This window comes from Mauremys reevesii, linkage group 2 (genome assembly GCF_016161935.1).
Source record: "Mauremys reevesii isolate NIE-2019 linkage group 2, ASM1616193v1, whole genome shotgun sequence".
Lineage (NCBI taxonomy): Eukaryota > Metazoa > Chordata > Testudines > Geoemydidae > Mauremys > Mauremys reevesii.
The window spans coordinates 16,802,489-16,815,294 of NC_052624.1; the positions used below are offsets into that span (position 1 = coordinate 16,802,489).

The 12,806-nt window shown below is 46.7% G+C and overlaps 1 protein-coding gene across 1 annotated transcript in view; it reads left to right on the forward strand.

The window, feature by feature from the left end:
- Positions 1-10,575: 10,575 nt before the first annotated feature.
- Positions 10,576-12,806, forward strand: part of ACTR3B (actin related protein 3B) — a 44,799-nt gene continuing 42,568 nt past the window's right edge. Inside the window, 1 exon segment of the mRNA XM_039524957.1 lies at positions 10,576-10,754. Within this exon segment, the coding sequence (XP_039380891.1) occupies positions 10,711-10,754 (44 nt within the window). The 5' untranslated portion in view covers positions 10,576-10,710.

Sequence of the window (12,806 nt, forward strand, 5' to 3'; positions counted from 1 at the left end):
GTAAAACTGGATGAAATGGTAACAATTTTGAATCAGTAAACATTGGCAATGTTCCTTCAAGGTAAATTTTTGTTGATTATTTATCTGAATCTTCAGTATTTTCTTCTCTCACTCTCTCTTGGCAGCATGTAGTACTGAAGATGAACCGTAGGATTTCATATTGCACAATCTAAGTCATTCAGCCAACAATTTGATCTAAGCCATTGATTTCAAGAATTCACTCTTGGGTGTATGTGCCTTGGCCTTTGCAAAGATCGATGTGCCCCTTGCTGTGACAACCCCTCCATTATTTGATGACATGCCTCTCTTCTTTGTATACTGAGGTTTGCATGCTGCACTCTGCATGTGGGTGTTCTTCAAGGCAGGTGGCTGCTACATTCTCCCCTCTTCATAAGCATTATTTTACTTCATTCCTGTGGTAGGATGCACTTTCCCACTGGCATGTTGGACTCTCGATGGCATCAGTGGCTTGGCCCAGAAAGCCCTTGCTGGGTGATTATTATAACACTGCCTTCACAGTAACAACCACATGGTGACCGCAGTACACAAAATAGATTTCTTTGATTTTTTCCACATAGGTTATCCAATCCCTTCCAGTTAAACAAACAACAGGTGAATCAGGCCTAGCCTGCATTGAGAAGATTGCTAATATTCTCTAGCTGCGAGTTTATAATCTTTTTTTTTTGGTAGGGTGAAAGTAATGACAATGTAGATTCTAAATATATCTGAGTTGTTCTCAGGTTCTGTGATTGTGCTGTAGGCTGTGTGAAATCTGTATTCTATGACATGCCTGACTGCAATATTGCTTTAAGTGAGAATTTGTCTAATGCCCGGAGACAAAATCAGACACACACAAAGACCCAAAGGGAAATATACTGTAGTAGCAGGCTGGCAGTGTTTGCCTGAAACCCCTATTCTGTTAGCAGGAGATGAGCCTGCTGGAAAATGTTCAGTGTATTGCTTGCTCACCATTACAGGAGGTTACCCACTGTGACAAAGTGGGGGATTTTCTTAGTGTTTTGTGTGAATACTATGTGTGTCTCAGTTTCCCCTGTGTGCTGTGTATTTAACGACGTGGTGGGACAGGGTGTTTGTTGTTGCAGAGGACCAGGTGTGACCTTGCTTACCACACTGGACCCCAGACAATGGCCTGGAAATTGGGTACTGTAGCAACTGGTGACCCGGAGGCCCAACCCATCTTGGAAGTCAGTCAGTTCTGGCCAGTGGGAGGACAAAGGGCTGAGGAGAGAGGACCCCAGCGATCTGACCAGCCAGTTCCAGCCAGTGGGGGAACAAAGGATGGAAGAGAGAGGGCCCAGGTAACCTTTTTGCCTGGGACTGAAGACAAAGGATGGGGGAGGGGCTTTTGGGAAGGTGATATAGGATGATCGGCTGAAAGGAGGGGGGTGCTGGACTGTGGACAAAGTGCAGCCTGAGCCACCTGGACTGGGACAGACCCAGATGGATAGTGCTGAGACTTTCTAGGCTCGGGGGCCCTGAGAACCTCCTGTGCTGCGTTCAGAAGTTCAATAAACCCTTCTGTTTTACGCTGGCTCAGAGTCACTGCAGTCTAGAGATCGGGATTGCATTGCTCCCTCTGGGTGTGGAGACCCCAGGGGTCCAGAGCGAGTTGGCATCTTCAATGGGCGAGTTTAGGCAGCTCCTCGCCTAGCATGCTGGCTTTGTGAATCCCATTCTAAGGTGCCTATTTCTCCTCATTCACTGTATAGGGATTCTAGTACCTGACTTGGGTGTTGTGGATGGTAGTGTTGTTCCTATGATTTTCTATGCACCTACAAATTAGGCATTGTGATGCTGAATCCATTTTGTGGATTTAGGCCTTAGCCTCTCTGTACCTCAATTGCCCTCTGTAAAATGGGGATAATGCTACTTTTTTAGCACACAGGGGTGCTGTAAGGATAAATACATTAAAGATCATGAGGCACTCAGATACTATGGTAATGGGGTCCATATAAGTACCAAAGATAGATAGACATTTGTTATTTATTTTGATATTAAATTCAATTTATTTTATGTTACTCCCATTTTTCCCATTTTCAATATGGGCCAATATTTGTATGGACAAAACATAACTACATCTCAGATGTTGTCAAGGGGAAGGTGGGGATGAATGGAGTGATTCACACCTCCTTTAGAGTTATTGTTTAGGCTCTCTGCAGATTCAGGAAGACAACACTGTTTTCAAAGTTTTCTTACACTTGTTGCCAAGGTTTCCTTCACAAACATGAGGGATTAGATTGTGGAGCACTATTTATCAGCAAGAGGTTAATTTTGTGGCAAATTCTATGGGTGCAGAATCATGGAGTACTCTGCGCCCTGAGTATATGGTACAAAATTGCTTGCTCCATTCTTTTATTTCTGTAATGCAGCAATGTCAGATGCATTTGAAATTTGCATAGCTGTTAAAACATTTCTGCGTTACACAGCTAAGAGGTGGAAAGGTGAGCATGGGAGGCATATTCATAGCTTTCTGCTGGACTGGCCCAGGTTACATGAGGAATTGCCTCTCTACAAGACCATAAATATTGATGACAGCTATCCTCAGCTAGAACAAGGAGAGTGCCACTTACAAGAATGAGACTCATGAGTGCAAGGGCCAGAGCTTCCTTGGCGGATGGTTCTCAACTGTGGAACTAACTCCTAGATCACATTAGACTGACTTTAGTTCTCATGGTGTTCAGGGCAACATACACAGGAGCAGCTCTTCAGCTGGTGTGAGCTGAAGTCAATGGGCCTATGATAATTTATACCAGCTGATGCTCAGCCCCAAAATTCACTGTTTTGACTTAGCTTTCCCATAATAAACCAAAAGCAAAGAAATAAAGCCTGTTTAGTTGGAGGGAATGCAAGCAACTTAAGATATAAGCCGTGTCAGTCCCCCTCCCATTTTTTAAAAAATTGTAATGTGTTCAGCTACCATGGTGATGAGTGTGATATAAATAGAACATAGATTAGCTAGAACTACTCAAACACATTGCTGGATTCTACATTAACAGTAACCACTCAGGAAAGAGAACTAAGAAGTCATTGTGGACAGCTCAAGGAAAACATCTGCTAAATGTGCAAGCAGTGGTCAGAAAAGCAAACAAAAATGATAGACTGTACAGTGAATGGGATAGGAAATAGTTAATGCTATTGTATATATTGATGTTCTGCCACCACCTAAAATACAGGATTCAGTTTTAGTCACCCCTACCCAGGGGTGCTGGAACAATTTTTATGAGGGGGGTGGGGTGCTGAGAACCCTTGAACCAAACTGTCAGCCCTGTATATAATGGAAATCACTTCAAGCCAGGAGGGTGTGGCAGCGCCCCCGGCACCTCTAGTTCCAGCACCTATGCCCCTAGCTCAAAAAAGTTATAGAAAAAATAGAAGGGATCCAGAAATGGGCAATGAAAATTAGCAGAGGCATTGAAAGACGTCCATGAAGATAGACTGAAAGTTCTTTGGGGTAGTTCTGTCATTTTAATAAGTGTTTGCTAGTGTCTAGCACAATGGGGCCCTGAATTCCTGATGAGACAAATATGAGTAATGACAGTGGTATATAAAATCATGAAAGACATACAAAAAATAAATTAGGTGCTTTTATTTACCCTGTCTCATAACACAAGACTATCCAATGCAATTGAAAGGCAACACATTTAAAAGTGATAAAGGAAGTACTTTTTTACACAATTACACAATAGATCTTTAGCCTGTAGAATTTGCTACCATAAGACACTGAGTCCAAGAGCTAAGTAAGATTGAAACAGTTTAAGTTCCTTACTGAAGCAAGGTATTAGACATTTATAAGGATAATGAAAACAAGACAGTTATATTAAATAGCATAAAATAGTATAAGGGATGTAACCCCTCTTGATTCAAGGCATAAGTGAACTACAAAGTTATAGAGTTAGGAAGAAACTTCCCATATTGGCTGGTTATTCCATAATTGCCTGTTTAGGAGATTTATGGATCTTCCTCTAAGCATCTAAGTCCTGGCTGAGACACTACACGCCATATTCATCATAGTGATATTATTATGATATGAGTATAACATAATTATCATGCATCTGGTACAAGATATGTCTTATAAAGTGTCATTGAAAAAGTTATAATTTGCTGAATATGATTATCCTATTTGTGTGCATGTATCATTTTTGTATCTGAAGTTATAAATATTGACTATATATCTGTACTTCAAATGTGGTTACACCTGGGTGACACCCACTAGGCAAAATGCATCCAGTCTAGACAGTTGGTAGTGAAGGGCCTATTCAAGGTAATGGGCCATTAGGGGATATAGTAGGCCCCTCCTGGCTTATCCCCCTCCTGGTGAGCCAGTCAGTCCAGATAGTCTATGGATAATGGGTGCTATGACTTAGCAAGCCATGCAAGGGGATGTGACCAGACTACATGACACTGAACTCCATTTCTGTACCTGTACTTTTCCACAAACTGAACTGGGGAACTGAGCTTGGAACAAAGGATTCCCGCCATATGGAAAAGCTATATAAGTTGGGGTGTGACATCACTGGGCCTCACTGTCCACACAGAAATCCTGGAAACACCTGAGGAACAAAGACTGAACTGCGGTAAGTGCTGGTCCCAGGCTAAAGGGATTTCTAACCTGTGTATGGAAACTTGGTGAACTGCTTGTATCATTAGTCAGGGTGAAAAATTGCTAATTCAAATCCTATCTATCTAGTATGTTAGACTTAGTTTGCATTTTTATTTGCTAGGTAATCTGCTTTGATCTGTTTGCTATCACTTATAATCATTTAAAATCTATCTTTTGTAGTTAATAAACTTGTTTTATGTTTTATCTAAACCAGAGTGCCTTTAAGTGAAATGTCTGGGGAAAATCTCAGCTTGAGTAACACCAGTTTGTTGTGCATATCTTTCACACATTGAGGGGAAAGCAAACTATATTAATGAGCTTACATTGTACAAAACCCTGTGAAGTGTAAAATGGTATAATTCTGGGTTTATACTTCAGCAGGAGTGCAAGGCTGAGAAGCTGGGAAATTCGCTTTATGTCCTTGAGTGGCTTAGGTAAAGCACTCAGGTAACTCAATTGGGTGTGTGGTGCCACCTGCTGCCATGTTGGGTGATAACAGGGCCTGGTGAGGTTGGCTGAATCTCCAGCAAAGCAGTGTGAGAGAGGCCTGCCCATCTGGGGAGTGAGAGCCCACAGCAGTTCCCACAGCTCCCAGACTGTACCCCAGGTGTGACAACCCGTCACACTGGCCACTGTCTGAGAGAGGATATGGACAACATGGAGCATTGGTCTGCTCCACTATGGCAATTTATATGTAGATAGATAGATATGAAGAAAGAAAATCTCCAACAACTTGATCTGTACTCTACAGATGTCTACTTGCATTGCTACTTATGCTGTCTTGCTGCTTTTTCAATCAGCAGCTCGGAGGAAAGATCAGTTTTCCCAGCAATTGCATTTCCACTGACTGGAAAATACCAGAATCTGCTCCATACCTGCAAGAGTGATACACCGTACCATTGACAACCTTTCCTAATAATTGTATGATGACAGCTGCACAATATCTGCAATTATGTCTCCAAACTGATGTCATATTTCAGCTGATCAGGAATATAACTTTGTCTTTTGTGTACCTACTTCTTGAATTTTTTTGTCTGTTATCTTTATTTTTTGCTCCCAAGAAAACAAAAAGTCTGGACCAGCTGAAGCTGCAATCGAATCTTTGTGACTAAGGAAAAGAATATGGACCTTTGCTGGTCAGATCAGTAAAAATGGAGGGTATGGTGTAAATGACTTGAAAGTAATGGATCTGATAATGTCTACCAGAATTAGATTGTCACCCTGTACTCGCTAGAACAAAGTGTAAATAATCAATGCCAAGATGCCTTTTGTCCAGATTTTTTTATTATAGTTTTCTCTCTGTTTTTTATAGTACTCTGCTTTAATTGTTTTTTTGGAGAGTGGCAGTCTGCCAGCACACAGCCTCAGGCATATGTGGTGATACTCTTCCAGCCTACCGCATCCAGATTCTGCTGTCCCACCTGAGCGGGGTCCGGGGTCCATTGGAATGCACTAAAGTGGTTTGACTCCTTTCTAGAGGGATGCACCCAAACAGCAGTGATGGGAAATTGCACCTTTGCCACTAGATCCCTTGCTTGTGGAGTCCGACAAGGATCAGTTCTCTTCCTGGTCCTATTCAACATCTCCATGCAGCTAAACTGGTCAGGTGACATGAACTCACAGCCAGCAATATGGAGATGACACACAATTCGAGCTATCCTTAACCACATCTGACCACACCACTGTGACCAAAATGGCATAATGCTTGGATAAGATCAGCTCATGGATGAAGAACAGCTGCATGAACCCAAGCAAGACAGAGGTTATATTTGTGGGCAGAGGAAAACATTTTGAAGAGTTTGCAGCCACTGTACAGTCCTCTTTATTTGAAAGTACACACCCACAACTAGTCAATTCCATCCTTAGTTTAGGAGTACTCTTGGATTGGGTGCTGCTAAGCTCTCACATAACAGCATTCCTAAGTAACGCTTTCTACCATCTCTGGTGGCTAGGAGACTCCATCTCTTCCTGGCATATGGTGACCTGGCCTCAGTTATAAAAGCCGTCATCACCTCGTTATGGGATTACAGCTATGCAATTGTAGTGGGGTGGTCACCCGCTTCTGCCCTGAAGAGCTGGAAATCAGCCCTGGGAGAGGGCTGAGACTGCGAGAGGGCTGCTGCTAGGAAAGCAGCAAGCCTCGGCTGATTGGGGAAACAGCCACAGCTGTGGCCACGCCCCAGTCAGGCCACAGCTGGCCTGTATAAAAAGCCAGGAGCTGGTAGAGACTCTCTCTCTTGCCTTCTGAGATGGACGGACGGACAGACCGACCGACCGACCTACCTACCTGGCTGCTGGGAGCTGAGCAGGGTACCTACATTGGAGCAGGGCTGGGGGAAGGCCAGAGGAGCTGGGGAGTTCTGGCCTGGAACCTCTCCAAGCTGCAGGCCTAGAGTAAGGCCAATTAGGTACTGGGGTTGTAGGGGGCAGCCCACTGGTAGCCAGAGGCAGCAGGTCCAAACCCCCCTTGCCTATGATGAGTGGCTTTTACACTGCAGTCTGCCCCAGTGAGCAGGGGCTAGATGGTGACTGGCAGTAGCCCATGATTGAGGCAAGGTGGGGATTAGAGGGTTGGGGGTTCCCCTGGGTGGGGAGACCCTGAGACCGTGGGGCTATTGCCAGGGGGCAGTGCCCCAAAGACAAGGGGCAGCGGGGGTCCTGGAGGGACATGGGGCCAGCGGCAAGTGGGATACTGGCCTGCAGAAGGTGCTCTGGAGCTGCAAAACGCTAATTCCCTGAGACCACCAGCAGGAGGCACCGCAGGGGTGAGTCCTATCCAGTTACAGCAATATACCTGGGCAGGAAACCATCAGTCCTTTGGAGACTCCAGCTGATACATAATGCTGTAGTGCATTGCCTCAACAACACATCAGACCTGTTCTGTTCACTGGCTTCCTACAGAATATTGAGTCAAATTCAAGGTTTTGGTCCTTCTCTTCAAAGTATTACATGGCCTGGTCCCAGCATATCTAAAGGATTGCCTAAAGCTCCAGGATGAAGATTGTTGTTGACAACTTCCCTCCTCAGGTACAATGGAACCTTCTACTATAAGGATAAATCTTGTTTGTGTAGGAGAAAAAGCTTTGTTGAGGGCTGGTCTAAGACTGTGAAACAAATGCCCACGGGAACTAAAGATCATCAGTAACCTCATAACTTTCTGCTCCAAGTGCAAGGTGCACTTCTTCATCCTGCCCTTCTCTAATATAAACACAGACCAGTGTGTACAAAACACCACACACACAATTCTCCCTCTGAAAAGAGGATAAAAGAAAGAACAAACAATACATGAGAAGTGTTAGTCATGTGATTTAATACTCTGTTGGAAGACACTCAGATACTACAGTGATGAGGATTGTATAAGAACCTATTTAGAATAGCCCCATCCTGTGAGTCGCAAACATGAGACAACACACAGTAGATTTAAAGATATTCAAAATATGATCGTCTGTGCTGCTTGGTTCCTCTTTTAAATCTGTCTCCTCCTTGATGCAGTTTGAATACTAGGTAAAATTTTATGTCCTGTGTTATGCAAGAGGTCAGACTAGATGATCAAAATGGTCCCTTCTGGCCTTAAAATCTGTGCATCTATGCATATGCCCCTGCTGGGCTCTACAGGCCCTTGGTTTTGGCTCTTTGATAGGGAGGGGAAGCAGTGGTATCTCCCAAATCCCAGCCACTTGGGGCACCAAAAGAAGACTTAACTTACAGTAAATTGTCCAGACCAGAGATATTCCCTCTCCATGCTTCCATGAGGAATTAAATAGTTAACAATATTGGCATTTAAATTGATGTCACTGAGTAATACCTCATTGAGATGAATGAGGCAGCTCATACTGCTCAGAGCTCATGGGGCAGATCCTCAGCGGGTTTAAATTGTCACAGGTCAATGACACAGTTGTTCCAGACTTTCTGCTGACTCATCGCTATATCAGTTATATTTGGTTCACATTTTTGAAGTTTTTCTCCACAACCGTAACAGTTAGAGTCTTACTTAAAAAAAAATAAGAATGCTGAGATTCTAGAGAAAAGGATAGTATCTATACAGAGGTGTCCATATGGGTGCATAACAGCTTTTTCTCAGCCCTGCACTATATATTGCACAACAGTGTGAGGGAGAGAAAATTTTAGTCAATGAAGTAGGACAAATCCCTATTCTCATATTATTTGATCTTTAATCAATGCCTTGGACTACTTTCAAAGGATGCTGGGTGATCCCTATCAGGCTTTGAATCTGTAGTTCTGGAGTATAGATATTTTATACTGACTGCTTAAATTGCTAAGACAGCCCTCCCAGCAAACTAAATTTGGCTGGCTTCCATCATGTCATGGTGGATGAGCATATCTTCCAACATTTGTGAGAAAAATGGCATGAGCAAGCATACTAAGTGCATACTCTCAGGTTTGGTCTACATGAGGAAATTAGGTTGGTATAACTATGTCATCTGAGGTGTGAAAAATCCACATCCCTGAGCAATGCAGTTAAACCAACCTAAACCCTGGTATAGACAGTGCTAAGTTGATGGGAGAGTTCTCCCGTCAGTGCACCTACTGCCTGTCAGGGAGATGGATATGCTAGTGGGAGAACCCCTCCTGTTAATGTAGGTAGCGTCTTAACCAAAGTGCTACATTTGTTTATGTGTAGACATACACTCAGTCTGTGTTAAGTGACTGAACAAGCCACATGCATAGTGTATTTTTTGTTATCAGCCTGAACATATGGAATTCCTATAACTTGGAGAGCAATTTTTTTTTTAATATAAACCCCAATTCTCTTAATATGTGAGCCTTTGCATAGAGTTGGAGGTTGAAGAGTGGGTGATAGAAATACATACTCTTACCAGCAGGATGGTGGGGCAGGATAGCGCAATGGTTTGAGCATTGGCCTGCTATACCCAGGGTTGTGAGCTCAATCATTGAGGGAACTGGGGTAAAAATTTGTCTGGGGATTAGCCCTGTTTTGAGTTTGGACTAGATGGCCTCCCAAGGTCCCTTCCATCCCTGATATTCTATTATTCTTGTGGTTAAGCATTGAGAGGAGTCAGAAAAATGTGGGTTCTAGCTCTACCAGACTTGCAATATGATCATGGGTATAAGACATTTCCCCATTTGTGAAGTGGTGGCTAATAACCCCCTAGTTGACCAGGGTGTTGAAACTTAATTCATCATTTTTGTTTCAAGCTTGAGCTCTTTGCATGGAAGATGAGAGTGCTTTCGAAAGTGTTATACTTTTCTTAGTGTGCTAAATACCACCTGTGATTAGGGTGACCAGACAGCAAATGTGAAAAATTGGGATAGGGTGGGGGAGTAATAGGAACCTATATAAGAAAAAGACCCAAAAATTGGGACTGTTCCTATAAAATGAGGACTGTGGGTTCAATTGGCGAGTGTTGTACTGTAGGGTACCCACCTACACCTAAAGAAACACAGGAGAAGGTTTTTATGATTTAATAAAGGGTTAGTGCCTATGCCAGAAATTGATTATGAAACCTCATACTGACTGAAAAATACAAAAGGCGGCAGAGTTTATTTCGAAAGGGGTCGGCACCCAGAATGTTACAGTCACAGGAAACGCCGCATCCCTATTGCATCCTCTGCAGCGCTAACTGCTTGAAACAGCTGCTTTTGATCGGATCAGCTGCACCTTGGCCCTTGCGCGACATGGCCTGTCTCGGGTGGCAGGGCGGCCACTAGGCTCCCAGTGAAGGGGTGTCCTGTAAAGTGCGGAGCAGAGGGTGGCTCTGTCTTTCCCTCCCCGGCGTTTGTGGCACTGGGGTGCGGAGGGCGCTGCGCAGACCGCGGGGCTCGGGGCGCTGGGCGGGGCTGGCGCGTGAGACGGGCCCGCAGCGCTGCCCGGGGACGGAGCCCTCCCAGCGGGCAGACCCCCGAGGGGGAAGCCGGGTCACGTGGCGTGGGCGTGCGCGGCGCATGAGTCCTGGAGCCGGCGCTGTCAGCCGGCTGCATGGTGCCCGGGACTCCTGCGCCGAGGCAGTGAGGGCCGGGCGAGCCGGCGGTGGCAGGCAGCGGCCGGGGCAGTCTCGGCCTCGGCGGCCTGGATGGTTGTGTAGGGGCCGTGGTGCCGCCTCCCGAGCATGGCGAGCGTCCTGCCCCCGTGCGTGATAGACGGAGGCACCGGGTAAGTGCGGGCAGGACCGGCCCCTCCCGCAGCTTCTCCCCGGGAACGGGCTCCCCCGGCCCGCCCCGCAGCTCCCCTCTTCCCCCGGCCCCGGGAACGGGCTCCCCCGGCCCGCCCCGCAGCTCCCCCCGGGAACGGGCTCCCCCGCCCCGCAGCTCCCCCCGGCCCGCCCCGCAGCTCCCCTCTTCCCCCCCTTCCCGGGAACGGGCTCCCCCGCCCCGCCCGCAGCTCCCCCTTCCCCGGCCCCGGGAACGGGCTCCCCGCCCGCAGCTCCCCCCGGGAACGGGCTCCCCGCCCCGCCCGCAGCTCCTCTCTTCCCTTCCCGGGAACGGGCTCCCGCCCCGCAGCTCCCCCTCCCCCGGCCCCGGGAACGGGCTCCCCACGACGCCCCAACCCGACCTCGCCCCCCGTACCCTTCGGGAGCCAGCCCCTCATTCCCCCACAGGGGCACCATCTTCTCTCTGCCCTTGGGGAGTCTCCTCTACTGTCCTGCCCATTGTCCCAGGGAACCATCTCCCTCTGCTTCCCTTCCTTGCTGGGAGCCGGCCCCTAACCCCCGGGAGGCATCCTCCCTCTGTCCCCTGGGAAATCACTTCTAGCTCCCTGTCTCATAGTCTGGAGACTCTCGCACACCCTCCCTCCCTCCCCCTGCAGATGTCCTCCATGGCACCAGGACCCTTGCGTTAATTTGTGTTAAAGGTCTTTAATGGATCATGGTTAAAATGTGAATTAATTACTCAAAATGATTAAGTTAGCAAAGTATCAGAGGGGTAGCCGTGTTAGTCTGGATCTGTAAAAGCAGCAAAGAGTCCTGTGGCACCTTATAGACTGACAGACATCTGTTAGTCTATAAGGTGCCACAGGACTCTTTGCTGCTAAGTTAGCAAAGGGATCTCAGTTGGGAAGCTGGCTCTTTTATGCTGATAGTATTTTCTGGGTATTGGGCATCTTCTCCCAGTCTTTCCAGATCATTCTGGGACTTTATCTTACCTGCTGCCTGTGATGGTGAGTGGGAAATGAATGAAACTTCGGGAAAGTTCTAGATAAGCACTTCATTGGAGGGTAACATGAACACAACAGCTTCAGCGCTCACAGCCCGTAGATGTGAAAGGAGGCAGGTTGCCTCTCTGATGAACAGATCCTACCACTTGTCTTTGGCCACAGAAGCTCATCGTGTGGAACCACTATCTTTTTGCTGAGATTTATTGGCCATTCCTGTTATGTGTCATCGGTGGAAGGCACAGAAGCTACTTTAACCTGAGGCTGGAGTAGCAAACATATAGTAGCTTCACTGCCAGAGTGGTCTGAAGAGGGGAGGAGATCTTGTCCCCCAAGGAACTATCCTGCGAACACCTTGGCAACTCAAGCTGTGCTCTGAGATCAGTCTCCCAGCAGAGTCAGGAAGACAACACTGCATTGGTTGTGTTTGTTTAACTTTTGGAAAATTATGTTCCCAATCATAAAAGCTAAGACTTTTTTTTTTGTTTAGTCTAGAGACACTGATAGGTGAGCTCCAGGCCAATGGGGGGTGGTTTGAGCATTAGCCTGCTAAACCCAGGGTTGTGAGTTCAGTCCTTGAGGGGGGCACTTAGGGATCTGGGGCAAAATCAGTACTTGATCCTGCTAGTGAAGGCAGGGGGCTGGACGCAATGACCTTTCAGGGTCCCTTCCAGTTCTGAGATAGGTATCTCTCCAATTGCTGATAATTTCAGCTAAGGCACTGGGGCTGTATAGTATCCCCTGGTTCTAGTCCAATTGCAAAGGGATATGCCAGAGATGGCCAAACTCACTGACCCTCCAAGCAGTATACAACAATCTTCAGAAGTTCGAGAGCCAGGGCACACCTGCTGGGGCTTGGGGCTTCAGCCCCGTGAGAGGTGCCTGACTGAGCTCGGGGCATCAGCCCCACTCGTTCTGAAGCTCTGTGACCTCCTCTCTGCTGGGCAGAAGCCCCTACCCCAACACCCTGCTGCAAGGCAGAGTCCCAAGCCCCCCCCCCTCCCCAGTCTTGTAGGTGGAGGATGGACAGAGGAGTAGGGGGCTCCATGAGCT